The sequence below is a fragment of the Leptinotarsa decemlineata genome, unplaced genomic scaffold (assembly GCF_025532065.1).
Source record: "Leptinotarsa decemlineata unplaced genomic scaffold, Ldec_3_MD MMD2_tig00078422_RagTag_RagTag, whole genome shotgun sequence".
NCBI lineage: Eukaryota > Metazoa > Arthropoda > Insecta > Coleoptera > Chrysomelidae > Leptinotarsa > Leptinotarsa decemlineata.
Window position 1 is genome coordinate 15,473,193 of NW_027412747.1, and position 13,051 is coordinate 15,486,243.

Consider the following 13,051-nt stretch of genomic DNA (forward strand, 5'->3'; position numbering starts at 1 on the left):
AAATAATTCTCGCAACAGTTTATGTGAAAATTTATTTCAAAATTCTCATTTGATCAATAATTGTATTCGAACGAAATTTTCATACCAAAAAAAGAGTGTGTGTGTAAACAAAGGTGGTGATAAATCATCTGTCGCTAATTACAGGCCCATTACACTAATCTCTAACTTATCGAAAATAATTAAGAAAAGATTATACTCTCAATGGAGAAACGGCAATTGAATCTTTCTATGTTTATACCACTTTTATTTGTAACTAACGTTACTGCAGTTTCATCCTATAAGAACATTTTCAAACTTATACATTAAATGTATGCATTACGTGACATAAAAATTGTAATTTTTCAATGAATCGTGTGATTTTTCTTATAATGTTATCCAGATTGATACTGAAGAGCCCCTAAGGCAAGTGTTTCACGGCGAAACATCGATGTCTACCAGTGAGGATGACAGTGTTCCATGTAAGTGGAATTTTTATTTTTCATTTAGTATATTGTATAGAAATCTTGGTAACAACTATCTGTTCCATCCAGTAGCGGTTGAAACTATTGCTGTTTATGGCCCGGAGTCTATATTGTTCGTTCATGCCCTCGGAAGGAGGTCAGGCCAAGCAACGAACTATTACCGTTCTACCTTTTTTTTTGATAGAAAGGATTAGTATTGCTATTCAACGTGTACAAGCCGAGATATATGTATATTCATCAGTCTCCAATCAAAGTTAATTCGCAAGTGATTGATTCAGCTTCTTCTTTTTCAGTGTGGTCGAAGGACATAGGTCATTCTTGCTCCACAAATATGAGATGCAGTCGACGTGGTTCAGGTTCCCTTTCAGGGGAAGAGCTTCATGCTGCAAGAGCCAAATTGATCTCTCTACGAAACTCTTCATCACTTAGAAGGATCGATTGCAGCTTGAGAAACGGTTTTGATGCTGATGAGGTGGAAAATGTTCCCTAACGCGACAAAAGAAGTATAACTTCAAAAACAGACGATCTACAACAAATTTATTAGGATCACTTTGATACAATTCATATGCTTTCATAATTTTATTCAAACGATGAGTTTTTAGAGTGATGTAACTTTCGATTATTCACTAAAATTGACATTGTTATGGAGGCTCCTGATGACTAGACGATGGTAATGTCTGAACAGGACCTGAAGTGTTCCTGGGGACCGCATCCTAGACGACCAGTTCCATCCTCGCAGAAGCCCCAGTTATTTCCTGTAAAACACAAATTGTTAGAAATAGAAATTTGTCTTTCGTGAGTATAAATAGTTGTGATAGATTTTTTTTGTACAGCTCTCGAATTATTCCATTGTAAACTACATTAATCCACGAAAAAAAGCAACTCTAACAATGATTGATGCGTGATCAAAGCATGATCAATAGGACACTTGCGTCTATTGGGTGAATTAAACCAGTTTCCTCACACTGGCCAATCAGATCAAACTGCAATTGGCTGGCGAAATTCATTGTTACAGTGCCGAAGTGGTCAGTTATGTTTTAACGCTTGTGTTATGTAAATCTACGGTATTTGGAAGTTTGTCAAGTACTGATACGGCTAAAGAAACTGCTAATTTGTATCCCAACACTCCACCTAAAAGATTTCCCACACCCAGCCACATATCATTAAAAAAAATAAAATGAAATGTCTGTCGTTCCTTAGTGCGACTCTGTAGAAGCAGCCTTGTCTGGGAGATCACGTGCACTATGCATGGTGATGTTTTGAAGCAGTCTGTTGCTTGGATGGACAGAGTATAGTTGTTGTTTGGGCAGTGTGGTAAAACTCCTCATATGGTTTTCTGGGAAAGCAGTCAATACTGAAAATAGGACGCTAACGTGACCTGCGTTCGTAATAAAAAATATGAGGATGTACAGTTAATACTCATTGAAACAAAAAACTTTCCAAATTCAAATATTATTAGAAAAGTGCTTTCGGTAATATTGGTTTGACTTTTCCAAAACTAGAAAGACCAACTGATAACTTCGAAATTTCGAGTCGAGTTACTGGCCACAGAAGCATCTTCTAGAAAAATGATGTGAGAAAAACGAATTGAACTAAAAGAATATTTAAAAAAAAGTACCTGACTCAAGAAACGCGACTTCAAAACTATGAAGCAGAAACAAATAATGCAAGTGAACTTATTCATTCAATGAAGACTGATTTATTAATTAAACTAAATGATTAAAAACATTCCTAAAGTCCATTTAGTCGAATTTAAACATAAGATATGTTTTTACAGAATAAATAATAAGTGTTTTCAATAAATGGTATGGCTAGGTGTCTGTTGAATAAATGTTTTCCACATTGATAGGTCTAAATGCATTAATTTCATCATCACTTTGAAATGAAAGTGATGTATTTACTTTGAAGGGTTCCTCGCATCAAAAACAAATTTATTCCATACAAACTTCTATTCGTCTTTGTTGAATTTTCAATTTTGAGTTATAGTTACAAACAATTTTACGGTACCGTAGATTTTCTCAAGTTATCAACCTCATCTAACTCATAACATAACCTAGCCAATAGGAAAATGTATATGGTAGAAAATGTTAAATGTACTATCATAATTTAAATATCTGACATTGAGAGACAAACTTCACTTCATAGTTCATTTCTCAATGTGTTGTATTAGATCTTATTATCAGTCAATAATTGAAATATGTTGAGTAAATATACAGAGTGGGCCAAATTGGACATTTTTACTGGGAAACTCCTCTTTTCAAACTATATAGATAAAAACTGATGGCTGTGTCTGGGAATTAAATTTTATGACAAACGCAATGGTGAAAACCACATATCGATAACTATAATCGTTTCTGATGTACAGAATGTTTATCAAAAATGTACATTTTTCGAAAAGTCGCTGTAACTTTTTTCCTGTCAAAAATTTCTTGTTTCTATCGAAACATTTTGGAGCAATTTTTTACGTAGAATTCAATAATGTGAAAAACTTATTTTTTCTTTTTATTATAGAAATTTATTGATGTGAAACTATTTTTTTATTGAGACACCCTGTATATTCCTGCATATTTCACTAGAGCTTTGAATAACATTTCTAAAAATGTAGCACAGTCATCTTTGAATTACACAACTTTTCGGTTTTTTTCATGAAGAATTTGAAACGCTCAAGTAGGCTTTGATACGTCGATGAAACACAATGCAAATCTTCACTGGTAGCTATTAAATTTTGATTTAAGCAGTAAAGATACTTTTCAATTAGTAGTTCAATTAGAAAATCATTTTTAATTGTATAAAAAATTACTCCACTGTAGCACTATAAAAAGAATCAGACTTATTTGATATGAGGAAATTATACACTCATCACTGCATATTATCGATGTATAATTACTCCACCTCCAATATAAATCATAATTATGAAACCCGAGCCAAACTTCAGCAAAAAATGAATATCCCTCGCTGTAGATTAACTTGCACTTAGAAATTTATATCATACTCTGGCCCAAAACTAATAAACCTTCAGACAATAAATACAAATTCAACTGAAAACTGAAAGAACATGTGAAACAAAACTATGACATATAGAAATCTGTCTATGAACTGGATTCCTAAGCGAAAATCTCTCTAGGCTATGGATATAAACTACATCCTATTGTAGGTAATATCTCGAATTAGTTGAACAATCCAACGTCACCTTCTCTTCGACTATTACTCCCTCTTTCAACCAGATTTTCTTACTTTCAACTATTTGTATCATTTGTATTTACATTGTCAGTATGAGTATTTGCTTTATTCTGCAATAATGACACCTCATATTATATGTATGTATTTATGTATGTATATGTGAATGTATGTGTGTGTATACATGCATATGTATATATAAATATTACTGGAGTTTTTTTCCCAATACCAAATCGTTATCTTTAGCACCTCGACACGTGTTTTGATCACCAAGTGATAAATAGGAAGATTAAAACTGAAGTTTTATTCTTCCTCTTTGAAAATGATCACTTGGTGATCGAAACACGTGTCGAGGTGTTAAAAATAACGATTTGGTATTGGGAAAAAACTCCAGTAATATTTATTACTACACCAAAGGTTCCAAACAGTGCATCATAAATATGTATATATGTGTATATGTATGTATATGTGTGTGTATATACATAATCAACGTTTAAGTTGTTTATCGGTTGATACTATTATAATATTATATTCATGCAGTCTTTGTTCACTGTGGTTCTGGCGTTGAATTTGGTCATTATTACGCCTTGGTCAAAGACGAAACGGACTGGTTTAAGTTTGACGATAGTCGTGTCACGAAGTGATGCATTGAATTTATTGGAGCCTCTCGAGACACCCTACACTCTGTTTTACAAGAGAGAGGACATTGATAGATCAAGATCTTCAGATGATGTGGTGCTGCAGGTTTTTCCGGGTTTTCCTGCAGCTGAAAAAGCAAATGCGCCACTGGAATCAACGAAGTCGCCCCGGAGTGCCAATAATTTTTATTGTTGTTTTTATTTTATTTTTATCATTGTTTTACTACAACTAAAGCTCTGCTTAAGTAGCTCAGCCTTCGAAATTGTTTATTTATCATTCAATGTTACACCATTATCAAAATATGTAATTACCTGAATTATTTACCTGTATTATATCTATTTCAGATATTTCTGTGAATGAATAACAACGTCTGTTTGATCATGACTGAAGAATTTTTGATGAACAACGGAACAGCATAGGATTCTAGTATCTGTTTCAGATATTTGAATAATAATGTCTATTAATAGATAGTTTATTTGGTCGGGGGTGAATAGGTGTGAGCCACAATAAACCCTTACGGGTTGCGGTGGAGGGTCGAATAAACAAACACATGATCACTTTGATAATGTGTTTATATCACTTTGCATAAACAGCTTAAAAACATCACCATCATTTTCAATGTCTAATATTCTCAGTTCGAAGAAGGAAAAGTTCAAACTACAATATGCCTATAGATAATTTCCAAGTTTTGACTAATAGAAAAAATTATTGCTTCTGAGATAATATATTCTCATCAAGATTTCCGATTATACTTACCACATCTATAGGTCCATCTGAGGACGCATCTCTCACATTTGATATTGGGAAGTTGCACTCTGTTGTAAACGTAATAATCATCTCTGGATATCATATGTTTGGACGATCCATTTTCTAGAAGCAGATCTTGGAAACATTCTTCTCCAGATTCGGGGGCATTTGGGTCTTCCAACTGACACAAGCTATGAAAAAGTCAATCAGAAGAAGTATCATCATATTTTATAATTGATATATGGTTCAAAGTGGTCGTTTTGACTCATACCTATTGTGAGAGGATCATCACGGGTCGAATCCACCCATGTCAACGTGACAGTACGTAAATAACATTCATTCGCTTATTTCATCAAATCCCAGTCAAAGGAATCTTGTTTAAATTGAAAGAGTTTATGTTTAGGAGAAATTAATTTTTGGGAAAGGAAAATTTTAGCTTTCTACTTCTAAATCTTGATACAAAAAATGTAGGAATCTTCCAAAAAATAGGAATCAAAAGCAATCAAAATCAACTCTGTATAAAATTGTGTAGATGATGCAAAGAAGTAACTTTCAGGCAAAAATAGATCACTGTTTAAGGAGAAGCTCTGTAACTGTTTTGGCCAATGCAGGAGGCAACATTACATCCATAAAACGTCACGGTGGCTGGAAATCTGCCTCCGTAGAAGAAACATACATAGAAGATAGTTTGAATAACTATATTGAGATATCTGAAGTAATATTGAATTGTTCATCTTCTTCCAAACAGATTGAAATATCTGATAAAATTGGGGAATCAACTCTTCAAGGAATATCTAACGCGTCAGATCAGCAGCAACATGGAACATCTTCAAAAATGTATGTAAGAAATAATTGTTCAAACTCTACTATTGATTATTATTTCAATTAGAGATATTATTTCGTGATGAATAATCTGTTAAAAATAAATTTTTCAAAAAGTATTTGTTCATGTTGTATATTTTGTTAATAATTTTAGCAGTGAAAAAAATACTTTTTCTACGGATGCTATACAATGCGCCACTTCTCTTATCTTCTTGTTCCGAAAATACCTTGTTAGTTCATTTTGAAGAGTTGTTAAGAAGATTGGAATCATCAACATCATGGTCTGAGTACTCGATGCTGAGGAGTACCTTAATTTTCAAAAACTGTGTTGATATATCAAAATACGTAAAACTACGACATTTTTAAAACGCAAATCTGGAAAATATGCTCCATAACAGTCAAAAACATTTACTTCTGAAGAACTTCAACAATTTTTAGAAGATGCTCCTTATGAGAAGTATTTGCTGATAAAGGAATGAATGACAATTTTTTAAATTGTTATCGAAAAATGAATGTTTGGTTTTGATTTCAGGCTGCTTTAGCTATTGGCCTTACAGGGGCATGCCGTTGGGATGAATTTCGAAAATTAAAAATTGATGACATGGAAGATTTCAATTCTGCCCTTCTAATAAAATTACCCGATACTAAAACCAAGGTTCTTAGAAATTTCACAGTCACAGGCGAATTATACATAATTTACAAAAAATGAAACACGGTTTTTTAAATTACAAAAATAGCAAATGAACGAAACAGCCTGTGGAGATAAATAAATTTGGCACCATGGCGAAAGAAATAGCGAAATTTTTACATTTACCGAACCCTGAATTATACACTGGCCACTGTTTCCGAAAGTCATCTGCGACTATTTTAGTTGATGCAGAGGCATATCTGCCGGCCGCAAGTTGAGACGCAGGTCGTGAGGTGACGCATGGTGAGTCACGGTGAGAAAAAACTGCGGGTGGGTGGACCCCCGCAAGTTGAAACGCAGTTTGAGCCTACAGTTCTTAGGTGACGTGTCTCTTGCCTTTCGATTTTCAAATGGATTTGGTTTATGAACTTTCAATTGATATCAGCTCCGAATCTGAGTCAGAAAATGATGAGGAGGTTGAATCGATTATTTTTGCTAGCTTCATATCGCTTTCCTTTGCCACTTCCTCCTATATTGAACTTTTTTAATTTTATTCGCAAATAGTCCTCATGACTAGTATCGTACAAAACGCGACGATTTCTAACTGCCTCTATTAATTTTTCCTCCATTTCACTTGACACGCCGAAGAAATCTGACACTGACACTGAAGAAATCTACGGAAGGAGGACTGCGTAACGCAGGGTCATGGACCGTGAAAACTGCGTCACGTCACCCTGGACGTCCTGGACGTCACGTCACGTCGAAACTTGCGAGATTCCTATCATTTGTATGGTTCGCAGAAATTCAACGTGACTCACCCTGCGTCGCCTAACGGACCTGCGTCTCAACTTGCGGCCGGCCTAAAAGGCCATGGGGGTTGGAAATCCAGCAATGTTGCTGAATCTTATATCGACAACTCCATAGCTAACGAAATGAAAATTTCAAAAAGTATAATAGAATCCATTCAGCCTCCAGCGCCTTTAGAACCTGAACATAACAATGCTGTGGAAGCTCAGTACGTTTCCCCTTCAACTTCGGCGCAGCTAATATTTCAATTACCGAAAACATGTTAAAAAAAACAACCTACCTGAAATTACTTTACAAAATTGTTCAAATATAACTGTTAATTACTATTTTAAATAAAATATAAAAATGAGTTGATGACATACAAGTATAATTATATATTTATGTATTTTAATTTTCAATACTTGAAAACAACGCAACCAAAGAAAAAGTACCCTGTGCAATGCGTGAGAAAATGACATATTTCTCACTCGCTTGATTTGCGCTCGTGAGAAATATGTCGTTTTTCTCACTTGTTGTACAATATACTATTTTATCACAGCGAAATAAAATAAGTTAATATTTAGGCATCAATAGAGATGCAGAAATGTCAAATTTTTTGACAATTGTACAATTTTTTTTTTCAATTCAGTTTGTACTTCAAGCATTCGTTATAGAATATGAAAACATAACATAACATAACATATAATATATACCTTTTCATCGGTGGGGGAAGCGGCTATAGATTTTTAAATATGTAAAAAATACTGTTGCATGGACATACTCGAGCGCGTCAGATATTGATAGCATCAATATCCTACGTATTTTTAATAATGTTGGTATGTTAATCTGATCGTTTGCATGATGTGGGTGGTTATACGTAAGGGTTAAAAGTGAAAAGAAAAAAAATTCAATCGAGCGCGTCAGATTTTCTAAGGAGGTGTTAAGTGCAACAAAAAAAAGCTCTCATTCAATAATCTGACGATTTCGATCTGACGCAAATTCGCGGCCATTATTATAATGTGCAAAAAAAATTCACCATTTTGAAATACTCAAGCGCATCATATTGAGATATATATATATGGTTTATCTTTATGTTTTAGACGTGCTGTCTCATAATCTGACGATTATCTAGAGGGATTCGCTTAATCTGACGAGAACAATTTTTTTTTCAATTTTGCCAATTCATTGAACTTAATTACTTGATAGCATGCAAATAAATAAGTGTATGTTTTTTGAGTGGAATACTTGTATTTATAAGAAAATAGTTTTTTAAATGCTCAAAAAAATTTAATACTTTATAATTAATTGATTAATTAATGAAACAAAGAGAAAAGAAACTTTCTATGTTCTTTACCACTTTTACTTGTAACTAAGTTACTGCAGTTTCGTCCTATGAAGACATTTTCAAACTTATATATTGAATAAGTTTAAAAATGTCCTTATATATTGTATAAGTTTGAAAATGTCCTTATTGGACGAAACTGCAGTAACGTTATATTGTATAAGTGTGAAAATGTCCTTATATATTGTATAAGGTTGAAAATGTCCTTATATATTGTATAAGGTTGAAAGTGTCCTTATACATATTGTATAAGGTTGAAAATGTCCTAATAGGATGAAACTGCAGTAACGTTAGTTACAAATAAAAGTGGTAAAAAACATAGAAAGTTTAATCACTCTTTTCTTCATTATGATTTCCTACCACGTAGTAACGGCTACTTCCATGATCTGTGATCAGCTGTGATGGCGTCATGGCAACAGAATTCAGAGTGGGGATGGAATGAGAGATAGATAGAGAAGAAGTGAATAGAGAATAGAGGAATAGAAACTCGGAAAGGAAAATATAGGTATCACACAGCGGCACGCACACACACTTCACACTTCATCGACGAATTTTTGTTATTTCTACTTGCGGAAATCGACAGATTATATATTTTTCGTTATCCTTGAATTATTTCCTTCAAAATAAAAAAAAATTAGCTACGCTCGAGAATGTCGAAATGACGTTATTTTTTTACAACTTTGCCGCCCTCTCCTTTCTTTACGTCACTCTCAAATTGTCAGATTACTGGAATATACACTTTTCAGCAGGTAATTAACTCACCCTACCTTAATCTGACGCGCTCGAGAATTTTTTTACTGATCTGATCCTTTATTCTTCACAGTCGGCCTTATATATGAGGCTAATATTTGGTGGAGGTACCTAACCGGGTACAAGTGCAACTGTATATTAATCTGCCGCGCTTTAGTAAATCCCGAAAGTCCCCGCTTGGGCTCCCCAATTATAAAAAGAGTTTGATTAGTTCGAAATCTCTGTCAATGGAATATAGTTGAAGATGTTTTTAGTGTCACTTTGAATCTAAAAGCATGATTTTGAATAAATATGGTGTAAAATTAAGTTGAATATCCTCCTACTCAAGTGTAGACGTACTCATATCTAACAATATATAAACTTATATTATATTACCATTTCTTGTATGAAATTTGTTTAATTTAAAAAGTTGGTTTCAACTTCTGTCATGATTGAAACTATCTATCAATAGTGTTTCGTTGATTTAACAATTCATTCTCAAAAACTCACTGGTAGTATTTCTGTTCACCTTGGTTTCTTTTACGAATAATCGTCACCAATTCCTCACCTGTAAGTGAATTCTCCCAAATGATTGGCGGTGAGTAGAATTGTGATGTTGATCACGCTACCAGATTCGTATGTGCCTGCAATGATTCCCAGTCCATATTTTCCTGTGTTTTCATTATCTTGTGGGTGTGGGTCAGAGTATCGATCTCCACAAACACCACACTTGCCGTCATAGATTCCATATTGCACCTGAAACAAGTTGAAGGAATTGAAAACAACCACACAGTGTAATCAAAACTCAAAAAAGTAAATATAGTTTAAAAAAACTATAAAAAAACATGCTTTTAAAGAACATCGAACTAAAAAGTTGAAAATATTTTTTTTTAAAGCTTAAAAATATAACGATTGAAAAATACTAGTTTTATTGTGAAAAAAGCGTAGGCGCTCACAAAAAATATGGAACAAAACGCCCACGCTTTTTTCACAATAATACTAGTATTTTTCGATCGTTATTGTTTTAAGCTTATTAAGAAAACATTTTTTTACTTTTTCAGTTTGATGTTCTTCAAAAATGTGTTTTAGTTTTTTTAAACTATATTTATTATAAACTTTTTAGTTCGGTGTTCTTTGAAAGCGTGTTTTTTTCAGTTTTTACAAACTATATTTATTTTTTACTTTTTAGTTTCATAAGCTATTTTTTTAGTTTAGTTTTTTAAACTATATTTATGAAATATTTAAAATGCTGAATTTTTCAGGTGTACATTCAACGATAACGTTTTCATTGTTGAAATCCATATTCTGGTTTGCTTTCAAATAATCAAATTAGATTTTAAAATGTATCTTTCGTTTCGTTCAATTGAAAATATTTAAATATCTAAATATTTTATCTGTAGTACAACATTTTGCTAACACTTATAATTCTCAAAATCCATTTTTTATTTTGATTTTCTTTTGAACAACCTATCAAGGAGGTTACGTACAGCGCCATCTGCCCGCGAATAGATCCAGCAATAATATCGACAATTCTGTCAATACAGATCCTGAGCTTGAGAGTTACAAACAAACATACATACATACAGATGAAGCTACTATAAGACGTGTGAAGAAAGTTCAAATTTGTTCGAAGATTATAAAGGAAAATCACTGCACGCACTTTTTGGAAACTCTTGAATGTGGAGAACGGCATTTTATGAAATTCATCAATGATTCGAGTCCAAAGTGGGGCAACCTATTCGTACAGGCACCGATTTTAGAGAATGTGAAGACTTTTTCTGTAACGCTTGTGTATATTCATATAAAAAATCAATCAAATCTCAAACCATCAAAAGTAGTTCTCCATAAAAATACATCTTGGTCAAAACCATTGTTTCGTTGTGGTTCTTATTTTATAGGAGTGCCAACTACTAGATCAATTTATTCATCACCCTTTTGGTGAATTATCATATGCCTCATTCACGGTGAGCCATTGGGGACATGATAATAAAAATAATAATTGAAATATCAATGTAGCTATTGATGGAATGATACTCTCTCTGCCGACTTGCCGCACTAAGGCAGAAATCTTGACAGTACAAATGCAGGAGGCATAAGAAACCAATGTTCACTTACCCCACGGTGGGGGAGTCGTCATTGGCTGACGATGCTGGCGCGCCTCCCCTAATATATCGGGGCTTCAGGGACATAAACCGACCTAACCTACAGCATAATGATGATAATAATAATAACAATGACAATAAAGATAATGATAAAAAATGTTTATAGAAACTATCCAGTTATATAGTATGAATGAATTGTGTAGTGGCTCCATGTTAATGTCTATGAAGTACATAGTCTACATTAGACAATAATAAAAAAGTAGCTATATTGGATTTATATATGAATGCAAGTAAGTGGCGAATGAATTAACATTGAATAAACGTGTACTGTATTTTCTGTGATATGAATTGGAATATTGTCCTATTGTCGTTCTGCGTGATTTTGGCAGAGAGCAAACATTTTGAATTGAACCGAACTGTGCTTACTTTGAGAATTTCAGCGCCTTTTTTTTGATAAAGTAGGTTTTTCTATTTCAAATTCCGCTGGGTCATATCGTGACTCTGAAGACATTTCAAACAATCACTTGAGCAGCTTGTTGAATATTCGAGAAACTTATCTCGCACTCCCGACCGGTTTTGACGCAATGGTGTGTACGGAGGTGCGTGATTCATTCACAAATGGAAGCAAGCGCAGTAAAAATGCTTTCATAAAACACCAGGATAACAGTAATAATGATAATAATAATGTAGCCTGTAAAGTCGTGAGGAGTTCGAATCCCCTTCTCTGCGTGGTCCGCGACCATGGGAGATCGGGAATTGGAGCCTTTCTCTTTAGGGCAGCTACCCGATGAACTCGGTTTAGTTTTCGACACTGAACGAGGTGATCACGACTCTGTCACCGAGTTGGAACCCGTTCACCAAAAAGCTCATATAAAAGCCGCAGAGATCACCTCACTTCTCCGGAAACACAAGGATCTTCTTCTTCAATAACATTGAAGACCTTGGCTTATCCAAGCGCCTGACTTTTGCTTTCCTCAGGTCGAGTGGGCTGAAGTCGAAAATTGAGTGGTTCATCATGGCTTGCCAGGATGGTGTCTTCAACACCTTAGTCTACCGCAGTCTCGTAATGGGTATAGAGGTTCCTGACACAAGATACATGGCCTTCCACGAGCCGTCCGAGACCCTAATGCACTTGCTATCAGCATGTCCAGCATATGCGGTCTCGGCCTGGATCCATCGATATAACGCGGCTCTAAGAGTGCTATGTTACCATCTACGGCATTCTTACGCTATTGACGAGACACCGGTGTTGCCCTACGCTGGTTTTTTGACCTGAGGGTATATTAATCTGTAAGTGAATTTCCGGTTTTGTTTCCTGACTAACTTCTGGATAGTATCTGCATTGACACCATTATTATGACCTATCTGTAAAATAATGTCAATTTCCCTAGCTAGATTGTTAGCAGACAAAGGCAGTGAGAATGCTATGGGCAACAGTGAATCGCTTGGGATGGTGATGTTTGTATAGCTAGGTCTTCTGAAAACATTGAACTCAAATTTATTCTGATTGTGTGTAATGACCAGGTCTAAGAAATCTATTTTTATTGTTAGTTCATTGTATAAGTTTGAAAATGTCCGTATAGGACGAAACTACAGTAACGTTAGTTACAAATGAAAG

General features: G+C 34.3%; 1 protein-coding gene across 2 annotated transcripts in view; it reads right to left on the reverse strand.

Annotated features, from left to right (window-relative positions):
- Nucleotides 1-981: 981 nt before the first annotated feature.
- The window catches only part of LOC111510014 (uncharacterized), a 34,161-nt gene continuing 22,091 nt past the window's right edge, over nucleotides 982-13,051 (reverse strand). For both annotated transcript variants that reach the window (XM_074186383.1, XM_074186384.1), the window contains exons 2-4: nucleotides 9,900-10,087; nucleotides 5,034-5,215; nucleotides 982-1,216 (exon numbers count right to left, since the gene is read on the reverse strand). In XM_074186383.1, the coding sequence (XP_074042484.1) occupies nucleotides 1,122-1,216; nucleotides 5,034-5,215; nucleotides 9,900-10,087 (465 nt within the window). In that variant the 3' untranslated portion in view covers nucleotides 982-1,121. The remainder of the gene's footprint in view (nucleotides 1,217-5,033; nucleotides 5,216-9,899; nucleotides 10,088-13,051) is intronic.